The sequence below is a fragment of the Loxodonta africana genome, chromosome 17 (genome assembly GCF_030014295.1).
Source record: "Loxodonta africana isolate mLoxAfr1 chromosome 17, mLoxAfr1.hap2, whole genome shotgun sequence".
Lineage (NCBI taxonomy): Eukaryota > Metazoa > Chordata > Mammalia > Proboscidea > Elephantidae > Loxodonta > Loxodonta africana.
This window is the reverse complement of record NC_087358.1, coordinates 5,831,809-5,845,720: the sequence shown is the minus strand read 5'-3', so window position 1 is coordinate 5,845,720 and position 13,912 is coordinate 5,831,809. Positions and strand designations below refer to the sequence as shown.

The 13,912-nt window shown below is 43.8% G+C and overlaps 1 protein-coding gene across 6 annotated transcripts in view; it reads left to right on the top strand.

Moving 5' to 3' along the window:
- B3GLCT (beta 3-glucosyltransferase) overlaps window positions 1-13,912 on the top strand; it is a 133,758-nt gene that overhangs the window by 52,480 nt on the left and 67,366 nt on the right. For 5 of the 6 annotated variants that reach the window (XR_010318169.1, XM_064269947.1, XM_064269945.1 and 2 more), the window contains exons 5-6: window positions 8,337-8,413; window positions 8,895-9,006. The exons of the other annotated variant lie outside the window; for it this stretch is intronic. Coding sequence is in view for 4 of the 5 variants with exons in the window: in XM_064269947.1 (XP_064126017.1) it covers window positions 8,337-8,413; window positions 8,895-9,006 (189 nt within the window). In the remaining variant the exon portion in view is untranslated. The remainder of the gene's footprint in view (window positions 1-8,336; window positions 8,414-8,894; window positions 9,007-13,912) is intronic. 6 annotated transcript variants of the gene reach the window in all.

The window sequence follows — 13,912 nt, the reverse complement described above, 5'->3', positions numbered from 1 at the left end:
AAATCTTCATTTTTGTAAGTTAAGTCAAGAAAGCAACAAAGCATTTCATAGATGAATACGAAGAAGCTTGGGAGAGAGGGTCTTGCCTTTTTCGGTTTTTAGAGTATTTCTCTTGGCGGGGGAGAGCCTGAGGCTCTTCACTGAAACCTTAGTTTTGAGAGTCATGCGTGTGATTTATTGCTCCAGCCCTTTGATGCCATCTATCACGAAACTTCTTTTTAAGGCAAGTAATTGGATGCTTAATCACTTACCAGAAGTTCTCTTTTTTTTGGTAATAACTGATCGGTTTTAAGTTACTGCATTATTTATTAAACTGGAGGCTCTATTTCCTTGCTGTTGAATAAGAATTTGTTCATCCATCGATTTAGTAAATCTCTATTGAGTGTTTACTGTTCGCTAGGACCTGGGCAAGGTGCCCCCGGAGAGGATGGTACAGTGAGGCTGAGTCTGCTGCCCCTGGGCTGGGCTGTGCAGTGTGTGCCTCTGTGATGAGGTGACGGGGTGTCACATTTGCATACACTGGCTCTTGGCTTGGTCTCCACTTGACGCTGGACACAGATGTCACCACCAGGGGAATGAGTTCTAAAGTGACCTGCTCCTTGGTCCCTGGTGGCACAGTAGTTAAACACTTGGCAGCTGACCAAAAGAAAGGTCGATGGTTCGAACCCACCGAGTGTCTCCACATGACAAAGACCTTTTGATCTGCTCCCATAAAGATTATAGCCTAAGAAACTCTGTGGGACGGTTCTACCCTGTCACATGGGGTTGCTATGAGTCGGCCTTAGCTTGATGGCACCCAACAACAATTTAATATAACGAGAGAAAATACATTTTCGCTATATTTTTTTACTGAAGTATTTTAAAATGTAATAGTTGAGCACAATTTTTTGTAACATAGGTCTGCTAATGGGGTACCGAAGCCCTGGTGGTGCAGCGGTTAAGAGCTTGGTCGCTGCCCAAAAGGTCGGCCGTACGGATGTACCAGCTGTTCTTGTAAACCTTATGGGGCATTTCTGCCCTGTCCTATAGGGTGACGATGAGTCAGGATGGACTCAATGGCAATAGGTTTGGTTTTGGTTTAATGGGATACTCTTCCTCTTTTTTTTTTATTCCTCTTATTTGGGGTTCAAAGTTGGTGATACCCAGAAAACCAAACCCACTGCTGTCGAGTCGATTCCGACTCATAGCGACCCTATAGGACAGAGTAGAACTGCCGGATAGGGTTTCCAAGGAGCACCTGGCGGATTCGAACTGCTGACCTCTTGGTTAGGAGCCAAAGTACTTTACCACTGCGCCACCAGGGTTTCCAAGTTGGTGATACCCATTGTTTAATCAACTGTGAATGTTCCTCTGTAAAAGCCATTTTTAGCTCAAAGCCCCTACAGAACAGAGGTAAGCTGAACTTGGTTTCCAGGCTATCGTTTGCCAACCCCCACACTAGCCCGAGGAGCCCTGCTGGCTCAAACAGTTAAGTGCTTGACTGCCAATAAAAAGGTTGGTGGTTTGAATCCACCCAGCGGCTGCAGGGGGGAAAGACCTGGCAATCTGTTCCTGTAAAGACAGCGTTTGGGCCCAAGTCTGGAAACCCTATGGGGGCTCTGTCGCACGGGGCCGCTATAGATTGGAATGGGATTGAGGCACCCAACAAGTATGAGAACTTAGGAGTGGGAGCATTCAGTCCTGCCTGGAAATGTCAGCGAGGGCTTTGTAATGACATTTGAACTAAGCCTTGAAGAAACAGTAAGAGTTTGCTAGGCTCCTGCCTTGGGCCACTGTGGGAACTATCATGGATTGATTAATTAGTGTGTCCCTGTTAACACTAGTACAGGAAAGGTTGAGGAAGGTGAGCCGCTCTGAGCTAAGCTGAAGAGTTCATGCTTGGAAAGGTGGAATTTGAGGAAGTGCTGCCATTGCTAGGTGCCGTTGAGTCTATTCTGACTCGTAGCAACCCCACGTGACAGAGGCGAACTGCTCTATAGGGTTTTCTAGGCTGTAATCTTCATGGAAGGAGCCCTGGTGGTGCAGCGATTAAGAGCTTGGCTGCTAACTAAAAGGTTCGCAGTTCAAATCCACCACCTGCTCCTTGGAAACCGTATGGAGCAGTTCTACTCTGTCCTGTAGGGTTGCTGTGAGTCTGAATTGACTCTATGGCAGCTGGTTTTTTGGTTTAATCTTTACGGAAGGAGCCCTGGTGGTGTAGTGATTAAGTACTGGGCTGCTAACTGAAAGGTTGGCGGCTTCAACCTGCCAGCCACTTTGTGGGAGAAAGATGTGGCAGTCTGCTTCCATAAAGATGACAGCCTTGTCAGCCCTGTTATAGTTCTTCTCTGTCCTCTAAAGCTGCTGAGTCAGAATCGACTCAGCAGCAACAGGTAATGGTAGTGGGTAATCTTGATGGGAGCAGGTCACCAGGTCTTTTTCCAGTGGAGCCGCTGGCTGGGTTTGAACCTCTGACCTTTAGTTAGCAGCCGAGCAGCTGACCGTTGAGCCACTAGGGCTCCTTTTGTGGGAGTAGTGAGACATGTAGTATATGGGATCAGGGCTTGGAGTAGGGATAGAGGGTTGGTCATAACCATTACTGGTAAGTGCCGTCAAGTTGGTTCTGACTTACAGCAACCCCGTGCACCACAGAACGAAACACTGCCTGGTCCTGCATCCTCACAGTTATTGTTACGTTTGAGCCCACCGTGTCAGTCCATCCCTTTGAGGGCCTTCCTCTCTTTTGCTGATCCTCTACTTTACGAAGCCTGATGCCCTTCTCCAGGGACTGGTCCCTCCTGACAACATGGTCATAATCCTAGTCAGGGCTGATTGCGAGCTCATTGTTGTCTCAGTGCACTGTGCCACACGCCTTTCACATATCAGCTCACTACCCGGGAAGTAGTTATCGTTATTCTCCCCGTTTTGCAGAGAAAACTGAGGTTTGGGGGGTTGAGCGGGTTGCCTGTGCTCACCTCCCGTCCCTCAGTAGTGGAGGCAATGCTGCTTCTTGGTCTGGGTGGCTCCCAAGCCTGTCCTCTTGCTCCACTGACCCCTGACCTGCAGGCATGGCATGCTGGTGCAGCCAGACGTGTGGAGGTAATTCCACATCGGTTAGTAAGCACTGTCTGCCCGAGTCCTCCTGTTCGCGCTGCCCTTATTTTTCTTGATAGCGTCTGCCCCTGTCATTATAATATTAAATATTTTTTTGTTTATTACCTGTCTCCTTCATTAGAAAGAGAGATCTAAGGGGGCAGGTGCTCTGCCTGCCTTTTACAGCGAGATGTCGTTGTCGTTAGCTGATGTTGAGTTGACCCTTGACTCACGGTGACCCTATGCAAACAGAACGAAACACTGCCCGATCCTGCACCATCCCCATGATTGGTTGTGGGTCAAACCATTGTGAGCCATAGGGTTTTTCATTGGCTGATTTTTTTAATTTAATGACCAGGCCTTTGTTCCTAGTCTGTCTTAGCCTGGAAGCTCTGCTGAAATCTGTTCAGCATCACAGCAACGTGCAAGCCTCTGCTGACAGACAGGTGGTGGCTGCACTGAGGTACCCTGCCCGTGAATCGAACTCCAGTCTCCCACATGGAAGGCGAGACTTAGACCACTGAAGCACCACTGCCTCATCCCGGCAGGATACCCAGTTCCTAGAACGGTGCCTGGTACACGTTCCTCAGTAAATACTGTAAGATGGTATCGATAGCCGTCACATGCTTCCCCTGTGCCAAGAGCCGTTGTAAGTGCTGGAGGTGTGTTAACTCACTCAATCCTCACCCCTGCCTCCTGGATCTTAGAGACGAGATAACAGAGGTGCAGGCAGGTTCCAGATCTTGCGAGAGATCGTATGGCTGAGGAGAGAGAGAGCCAAGATTTAGACGCGAGGACTTTGACTCCACAAATCTTGTCTTTAATCACTAAGCCGGACTGCCTTTTGTAAATGAACGATTAGTTAAGGCAGATTTATAGGAGCTGTAAATACCTACTTAGTTATGCGTTTGGCAGTGAATGGCAATGAAAATCCAACCTATTGCCGTTGAGTCGAATCCGACTCATAGGGACCCCATATGCTGCAGAGTAGATCTGCCCTATAGAGTTTCCTCGGTGGTAATCTTGGCGGAAGCTGACCGCCACATCTTTCTCCTGTGGAGCAGCTGGGCGCGTTCAAACTGCTGACCTTCAGGTTAGCAGCCGAGCACTTAACCACTGCACCACCAGGGCTCCTTTCAAAGTAAGTAGGTTTATAAAAATCAAGTTTATAAATAATGAGGTAATAGTTTCTTTTCTTAGGAAAGGACAACTAAGATTAAAACACATATCTGGAAAAATATATGTATTTAAAATATACACCCAGAAGACATGCTAAATAGAGCATCAGATACAATCTACTGGTTAGAGATGAATAATGGGTTTCCAAAGGCTAGTCAGCCTGTGTGGTGTATGTTCCAAACAGCATATTATACATCCCAGTTATTATCCCTGTAAGATACATCTACCTCTTATGGAAGAAATTATAACAACAAACAGATTTTAATTCTCATCATAATTTATTTGTTGGTCCCAAAACTCAGTTCAGTGCTTAGGAACTGTATGATAGCTGGGATTTGGAAATACACTTCAACTGGAGTAGTCTTAAAACAGGATTCGGTCTTTTAGAAGGTTTGCCTGATACTGAGCAAATGTGTTGGCTCCGGTTTCCTATTACGGCGTTTGGTCTGAACAGTTAGACTGAATTAGACCATACACGCATGTACCGCTAAGATTGTGCTTTAAATTAAGATATGCATAACATACAAATAAGGGGAAATAGTATGTTGACAAGGGGCAGAGACCCACAGCATAGGGTTGTTGTTGCTGGGTGCCGTTGAGTTGATTCTGACTCACGGTGACCCCCTGTGACAGAGTAGAACTGCCGCATAGGGTTTTCTAGGCTGTCATCTTTGCAGGAGCAGATCGCCAGGATTTTTTCCCGTGGAGCCGCTGGGCGAGTTTGAACCACCAGCCTTTCGGTTAGCCGCTCAATGCTTCACCACTGCAGTTAGCTGAATTCTTTCCAAGCAGGGCCATGAAGACTTAAGTGGCTCAAAACCAAATTTGCCAAATGATTAAAAGTTACTTATGGTATTTTTAATCTGTGTTCAACCATTGGCTTTCTCATTCTTGCCCTTAATATTTCTAAATGTAGAATTAGTGATTTTTTTCTCCTTATGAAGGGTAATGAGCTTTCTCAAAACATCTTGAGAAAGTTCAGCCACAACATTGGAGTCAAACTTCTTTTCATCAAAGAAGGTGATGAATATGCACGGGAACCAGCTAATTTATCAGTGTCGGTTTTGAATTTATTTGTTCTCAATAATAATTGTTGTTGTTTGGAGCAGATTGCCAGGTCTTTTGCCCACAGAATTGCTGGGTGGCCTCGAACTTCCATCTTTTTGATTAGCAGTTGAGCGCTTAACTACTGTGCCACCAGGGCTCCTCCAGTAATTACTAGCTGTGTTAAATGTGAATATACGTTCGACAGAAGTCCTGACTGAGTGCAGCAGGCTTTCTGACTTCAAAGTAATGATTCTGACACCAGCAGATGCTGACGATGGAAAGAGAGGTGGACTTTGGTTAAGAGAGACACATGGAGTTGACGTAAGACATTTGGATCGTAAGCAACTTTTATGTTTTCTCTCCCTTTTCTGTCGTTTACCCACATTTGTTCACTTAATGTCAGAGAACCCCTGAGTGGTGCAATGGTTAAGTGCTTGGCTGCTAAAGAACAGCTTGGTGATTGGAACCTACCCAGCTCCACCAGGGGAGGAAGACCTGGTGGTTTTCGGAAAGACCTGTGATCTGCTCCCGTAAGGATTACAGCTGAGAAAACCCCGTGAGAAAGTTCTGCTCCGTCACGTGGGGTTGCTCTGAGTCGACTTGAGAGCTCACAACAGCAGCAGCAGCGATATGTTTTAACTACATTATGGCATTTTTAAGCATTTATCTCATAATTCTATCATCTTGACACAAATAGGGTTGCTATGAGTTGGAATCGACTCGACGGCACTGGGTCACTGGGTTTCGACACAAATATTTTTGGTTTTCTGGTTCCCTTCCATCCTTTGCCCATATGTGATTATTTTTTAAATAATTGAAATCATGTCTTTTTTTTGTTTGTTTCATTTAACATAGAGACATTTCTATTCTTATATAGTCTTCATTATTGTAATTTTAATTGCCATATAATTGCTCATAAGCTACTTTTTAATATAAAACTTATTTTAGCATTGACTTTGTTTTGCAATCTAGCATTCACACATAATTATTTCAGAGTTTTATGCAAAAATCATGGCATTGCTTTTCCTTACACACCTTCTTCTGCTCTTACGTGATCCCCATGAATACACGTTTAGGTTGCAGTTTTTAGAAGACCATGACAATGACTTAGAAGCCGCTGTAGGAAAGCCCTGAGTTACTTTTACTGCGCTGTGTTGGGTGGCTGTCACTTCAGGCTGTTCTTTTACTCTTCACAACATACCGTGTTGTTAGTCTGCTGTAAGGTCTGGTTACTGCTCGTACATTTCGTATTTGTACATGGAATTTGAAATTAGCACTGTGTAAAATAAAGAATTGAGGTTTATTAAATTGACTGTCAAAGGTTCATATTAAAAACTATTCTCTTAAATAATTTTTATGAACTTCAGGACTGGTATGGAATCAGTATAGTAGTATTTCAAATATTTAAGCATTTACTATATTCTTTTGCTGATAGTAGTTACCAGGATACATGCTTATAGTTCGTATGAAACAGTACCTACTACAGATGATGGGGGCAGTTTGGGTTTCAGGCTTGGTAGATTTGAGATTTCTGAGAGACTTTCGGCTGGTACTGTCTTGAAATATCTTGAGTAGTGCCTTACTTCAAAGGCCACATTCATACCCTTAAGGATAATTCTCTCTCTCCTGCCATTTGTATTTAATCACGGTTGGTCTTATTTCTGAATATTCTGTGTTTATAATTTGGAACTTCCTTTATTATGCCATTCCTCTGTTGACCCTGGTGGCACAATGGTAAAGCGCTCAGCTGCTAACGGAGAGGTTGGAGGTTTGAACCAGCCCAGTGGCTTCCCGGGAGAAAAGACCCAACCATCTGCTCTTGTAAAGATTACAGCCTTAGGAAACCCTATGGGGCAGTTCTACTCTGTCACATGGGGTCGCTGTGAGCCAGAATTGGCTCGATGGCACCCAACAACAACAGCATTATTACCCAAATATCTAAGGATTACATTTCTAGTAGTTTGACCAAAAATCTTTCATTAGTGTGGTGTATCAGTGTTTTTAGGGTACTTTAAAAGTGATTTTCTTTTAACATGAGGTGTATTAGCCAAAGTGTTTTTTTACCTACATGTGTGACATGTTTTGTGTAAAATGAACCAAAAAAAAAAAACCAAACCCAGTGCCATCAAGTCGATTCCGACTCATAGCGACCCTATAGAGTAGAGTTGCCCCACAGAGTTTCCAAGGAGCGCCTGGCGGATTGAAACTGCCAAATCTTTGGTTAGCAGCCGTAGCACTTAACCACTACGCCACCAGGATTTCCGTATAAAATGAGAAAACCTCTTTTTGTGCCTCTGAGCTGTCGCGTCTCCTTCTCCAGTCATCCTCTTAAATCTGCAGGTCTCGGGTCAGCTCAGGGTCTCTCTGAAGACCTCCTGGGAGCACTAGTCCTTGCCTGGGTAGTGAAGAGGTTGTGCGGATTAGCTGAGATACTTCACTTCTGGTAGCTTCTAAGAAGAACTAGGAATAAGGGAGTGATCTGAGGAGTGAAATGTCACGTCTCTAAGAATACCTGTGCTTAAACCACGTTTTTGTTCAAGGAACCCTAGTGATGCAGCAGCTAAGTGCTTGGCTGCTAACTGAAACATTGGTGGTTCAAACCTACCATCTGCTCCATGGGAGAAGACCAGGCGCTCTGCTCTCATAAAGGTTACAGCCTAGGAAACCCCATGATGTAGTTCTACTTTGTCACATGGGGTCTCCATGAGTCGGAATTGACTTAACAGCAGCTAACAGCAAATTTTTATTGATTTATTTAAATTTGAGTGGTCGTCTTGTATTTTTATTTGTCTGTGATATATCTATCTATATATATGTGGAAACTTATAGGTGTATATAAAAAACCCGTTGCCGTCAATTCTGATTCATAGCAACCCTATAGGACAGAGTAGAACTGCCCCATAGCGTTTCCAGGGGGTGCCTGGTGGATTTGAACTGCTGACCGTAGTTCTTAACCAGCTTTTAAGCAGCCGTAGCTCTTCACCACTGCGCCACCAGTGTTGCCGTGTATATATATGTGTATTTCTTTCCCCCTTCAGGAACTCCCCAGAGTTGTTCTTATTCATCAGCTGGTGAAGCTGGAAGGCGCCTGGACCATTCTTCCGTTGTTACCACAGTACGTTTAACTTAAGTGTATCTACATTACCGACGTATCTGAACACTTCCATGCTACCTAGTTCTCTTATTAAGACGATGTGATTTTCCTCTGAGTCCATAAATGATGTAATCAGAGCTTTATTTTTTATGATTGCTACAGTCATCAAATTTCTTTATGATTAGTTCTTAGTAATGAATAGCTTTTGCTTCTAAATATGGTTCTTTCTTGAAAGGTGAACCTAGTGTGATTGAAGTTGGCTTCTGAAAATTTTCTGAGTTTCGAGCTGGTGTTGTTATGGAGAGAATTAATTTTAGTAAGTCCAGCTGTTTTACAGAGCATAAGCTGGAACGCAATACATTAAAGAAAAATATAAGGGAAGGAAAATCTAGAGTTCTCGCCATTTTGTATGCCTTTCATCCATTTCCTACTTAAAAGTTTTAAACCGTATTACGAACTTACGTCGTAGAGGTGATTACTGTAACCTAGTTCTCTTTGTCAGCTTTTCTGTAACATATAGCACAAATTCATCATGGATTTTCTTCTGTGAAGAAGAGACGAGAATACAAATTCCAAAACTCTTAGAAGTACTCAGAAGATATGACCCATCTAAGGTGAAGTAAAATTTCAATACCAGTACTTATCCTTTGTGAGAAATGCTTAAAAGAAGACTTAATTTTGATTAAAAGGTTTTTGAACCCAATAAAAGCTATTCAAAATTCTGAGTCATTAAAAAGAACGAAATAATAGTTGACCATCAGGATGCTTCATCATAACTCTTCGTGTGTAAACTGCTTTGAATTAAATAACTGTCTTTGAGTTTTGTAGCTTATGGAGGGATGCCTCTTACAGTGAACCATTTTTAAATGAAAGAAAAGTCTACTTATATGTGGTAGTAATTTTAGAGAGTTAAAAAAATTATAGCCTAGAATTCAGAAACACTTTACCCTAGAAATAAGCTTAAGTTGGTTATTTCTCTTAATAGACAGTGACTATATATTATTTTACATAAGAAATATTTGTTGATGTGGCCCCCAGATGCCCTGTTAACCCAGAGCTGAAGCTATCCCCCGAGTCCACTTTTCAGACAAAGATTAGACGGGCTATAGAACAAAAAATAATACACGTGCTTCTTAGTTCAATCAGATACACAAGACCAAATGCACGCCACCAGTCCAGAGGCAGGATGAGAAGGCAGGAATGGATAGGAACTGGCTGAATGGACATAAGGAATCTGGGGTGGAAAGGAGGAGTGTGCTGTCTGATTGTGGGGATTGCAACAAATGCCACAAAACAGTATGTGTATAAATTTTTGTATGAGAAATTAACTTGAGCTGTAAACTTTCACCTAAAGCGTGTGCACGCATACACGTACACAAAAAGACTTGTTGGGTGTGCTTCATGTACTATGGGTGGGTCACATGCGTCTTACAGAACAGCAGGCAGAGAGGCCATTAGAAAGCAATTACAGTTGAAAGCGAGCTCTTACAATAAGGCAAGCATGGGGTGCTGAAAGGAGCCCTGGTGGTGCTACGGTTAAGTGCTCAGCTGCTAACCAAAAGGTTGGTGGTTTGAATCCCCTCAGAGGCTCTGTGGGAGAAGAGACCTGGCGATCTGCTTCCTGTAAAGATGACAGCCAAGGAAACCCTGTGGGGCAGTCCTACTCTGTCATGTGGGGTCACTAGGAGTTGAAATCGACTTGATGGTACCCAACAATAAAAGGGTGCTGTGAGAAGCACACAGCAGGGGCATCGGCCCTGATCTGGGAGCGTCATGGCAGGACATGACACTTCATCGGTGTCCTGTAGCATAAGCAGGACATAGCCGGGGGGAAAGAAAGTGTTCCAGGCAGAGGGAGTGATATTTGAGAAGGTCTGGTTTGGAGGCGAGGAGTTGTTCATCTTCACCACTACTTTCGTGTTTTCACATCTTACTTTATTTTGTGCAGATTCGATGTAGCAGCCGGATCTTGTTTGCCTCTGAATTCCTAGCACTGGGCAGAGTGTTTAACACTTAGTAAAAAAAACAGAACCCATTGCTGTTGAATTGATTCTGACTCCTAGTGAACCCTATAGAACAGAGTAGAACTATCCCATAGGGTTTCCAAGGAGCGGCTGGTGGATTTGAACTGCTGACTTTTTGGTTAGCCAGATGCTTAACCACTCTCCTGCCAGGTCTGCAGCACTTAGTAGGTTGTCAGTAAATATTTGTGAATGACTCTTAGTTTCCTCAGGAGCCCTGGTGGCACAGTGGGTAAGTGCTCTACTGGTAACCAAAGGTCGGTGGGAGAAAGACGTGATAGTCCGCTTCTGTAAAGATTGTGTTGTTAGGTGCGGTTGAGTCAGTTCCAACTCATAGCGACCCTTTGTACAGCAGAACAAAACGCTGCCCGGTCCTGCGCCATCCTCACAATCATTGTTATGCTTGAGCCCATTGTTGGAACCACAGTGTCAATCCATCTTGCTGAGGGTCTTCCTCTTTTTCGCTGACCCTCTACTTTACCAAGCATGATGTCCTTCTCCAGGGACTTATCCCTCTGATAACATGTCCAAAGTTTGTGAGTCGAAGTCTTGCCATACTCACTTCTATGGAGCATTGTGGCCGTACTTCTTCCGGGGCAGATTTGCTTGTTCTTTAGGAAGTCCATGGTGTATTCAGTATTCTTCATGTCACCATAATTCAGAGGTGTCAGTGCTTCTTCGGTCTTCCTTATTCATTGTCCAGCTTTCACATGCATATGATGCGATTGAAAATTCCATGGCTTGGGTCAGGTGCACCTTAGTCTTCAGGGTGACATCTTTGCTCTTCAACACTTTGAAGAGGTCTTTAGCAGCAGATTTGCTCAATGCAATACATCTTTTGATTTCTTGACTGCTGCTTCCACGGCTGTTGATTGTGGATCCAAGTAAAATGAAATCCTTGACAACTTCAGTCTTTTCTCCATTTATCATGATTTTGCTTATTGGTCCAGTTGTGAGGATTTTTGTTTTCTTTATGTTGAGTGAGGTGTAATCCATACTGAAGAATGTGGTCTTTGATCTTCATCGGTAAGTGCTTCAAGTCCTCTTCACTTTTAGCAAGCAAGGTTGTATCATCTGCATACTGCAGGTTGCTAATGAGTCTTCCTCCAATCCTGACGTCACGTGCTTCTTCATATAGTCCAGCTTCTGGGATTACTTGCTCAGCATACAAATTGAATAAGGTGAAAGGATATAACCCTGACGCATACATTTCCTGACTTTGAACCATGCAGTATCCCCTTGTTATGTTCAAACGACTGCCTCTTGATCTATGTACAGGTTCCTCATGAGAAAAATTAAGCGTCCTGGAATTTCCATTTTTCGCAATGTTATCCATAATTTTTTATGATCCCCACAGTCCAATGCCTTTGCATAGTCAGTAAAACACAGGTAAAGATCTTTCTGGTATTCTCTGCTTGCAGCCAGGTTCCATCTGACATCACCAGTTATATCCCTCGTTCCACATCCTCTTCTGAATCCAACTTGAATTTCTGGCAGTTCTCTGCTGATGTACTGCTGCAGCCACTTTTGAATGATCTTCAGCAAAATTTTACTTGCGTGTGATATTAATGGTATTAAAGGTTATAGCCTTGGAATCTGTACTGGGCAGTTCCACTCTGTCCTGCAGGGTTTCTATGAGTCTGAATCAACTCAGCGACAGCAGGTTTGGTTTTTGGGTTTTGTATTAGTTTCCTAGGATTGTTGTATCAAATTAACCTGGACTTGGATGACTTAAAACAGAAATGTATTCCCTCACAGTTTTGGAGGCTAGAAGTCGGAAATCAAGGTGTTGGCAGGCCTGTGCTCCTTCTGAAGGCTCTGAGGAAGAATCCTTTCTCATCTCTAACTTCTGGCAGGTGCTGGCAATCCTTGGTATTGTTTGGCTTGTGGTAGCGTAACTCCAGTGTCTGCCGCCGTCTTTACTTGGCCAACTTTCCTCTGTGTCTCTGTGTCCATATTTCTGTTTTCTTATGAGGGCACCAGTCACATTGGATGCAGGGCCCGTCCTAATCCGGTAAGACCTCGTCTTAACTTGATCCCATCTGCAGAGACCTTATTTCCAAACCAGGTCACGTTGACAGGTTCCTGGTAGACATGAATCTCTGGAGGAACACTGCTCAACCCAGTGTAATGACCGGAGAACTATAATGTCAGCCTCCTTGCTGGGCGATGCCCAGAAACTTAGGTTTATTGAACTTCATCTGGAATGTGGTAGGCCTTGGGGTGTGTCGAGAGCAGATCAGACTCTTGGAAAAGTCCAGGCGACAACCTGATCACTTGGTGGGATTTTTTAAACTTGAGATTGGCAGAATTGGGCCATTCCTGGTACCCACCCACCCACGTCCTGATGTTCAGTCCAGCACTGAATCCAGTTTAATGAGGATGTGGGGAGTGAAAGGTGAGCTTTTAGGTGTCTGCTTTGGTGTTTTATTTTCTTTTAAGAAGTTGTTGTTGTCAGTCGCCCTCAGGTGGGCTCCAGCTCATAGCACCCTTACGTCTGTTGCTGCCATTGTTAGTGGCCTTCGAGTTGACTCTGGCTCATCGTGACCCCACGTGTGCCGAGGTGAACTGCTCTGTAGGGTTTTGAAGGCTGCGACCTTTGGAAGCAGATCACCAGGATTGCCTTCAGAGACACCTCTGGGTGGGGTGGAACTGTCAACCTTTTGGCTCGTGGTCCAGTGCCTAACGGTTTGCACCACCAAGGAACTCCATGCTTGGTCTTTTTTTTCTCTTATTGATCAGGTTTTTCCCCAAAATAATATTGTTTTTGGTGAAGGTTTACATGACAGTTTAGGTTGCCATTCAACAGTTTCTGCACACGTTGTTCAGTGACATTGGTTACGTTCTTCATGATGCGTGAACATTCTTCACGACTCATGAACATTCTCATTATTTCCGTTCTGGTTGTTCTGTTTCCATTAATCTAGCTTCGCTGCCCTCTTATATTCTCTTCTTTGTTTCAAAGAAGGTACTGACTGTTGGGTCTCATACAGATGAATTTTTAAAGAAGCCCACTACTTACAGGTGATGTTCATTATTTTTTGAGACAATCTATTATTGTGACCTCGGGTTCGTTTCGGTTCAAGGTTTGAAGAGTATCTAAGGGCAGCAGTCTTGGGGAGTCCTCCAGTCTCAACCAGCCCAGTAGGTCCTTTTTTTTTCTTAAGGAATTTGAGGTTCTGTTCTACGTTTCTGTCCCATTTTATAAGGGTCTATCTATTGTGGCCCTAATTAGAATTATTGGTGGTGGTGGCCAGGCATCATCTAGTTGTTCTGGTCACAGGGTGGATGAGGCTGTGGTTCGTATAGACTCTTTATCCTGTCGACTGGTTTCTTCTTTGTGTCTTTGGTTTCCTTCTTTCTCTTTTGCTCCAGACGTGTAGATCCTGCTTGGTGTTTTGATCTAGATGCAAAATGTAGGACAACAGTGATCATTACATTGATCCCCCCAAAACTGGAAAGTTTACTAATGTTAAAAAAAAAAAAAAAAAACCTAGTT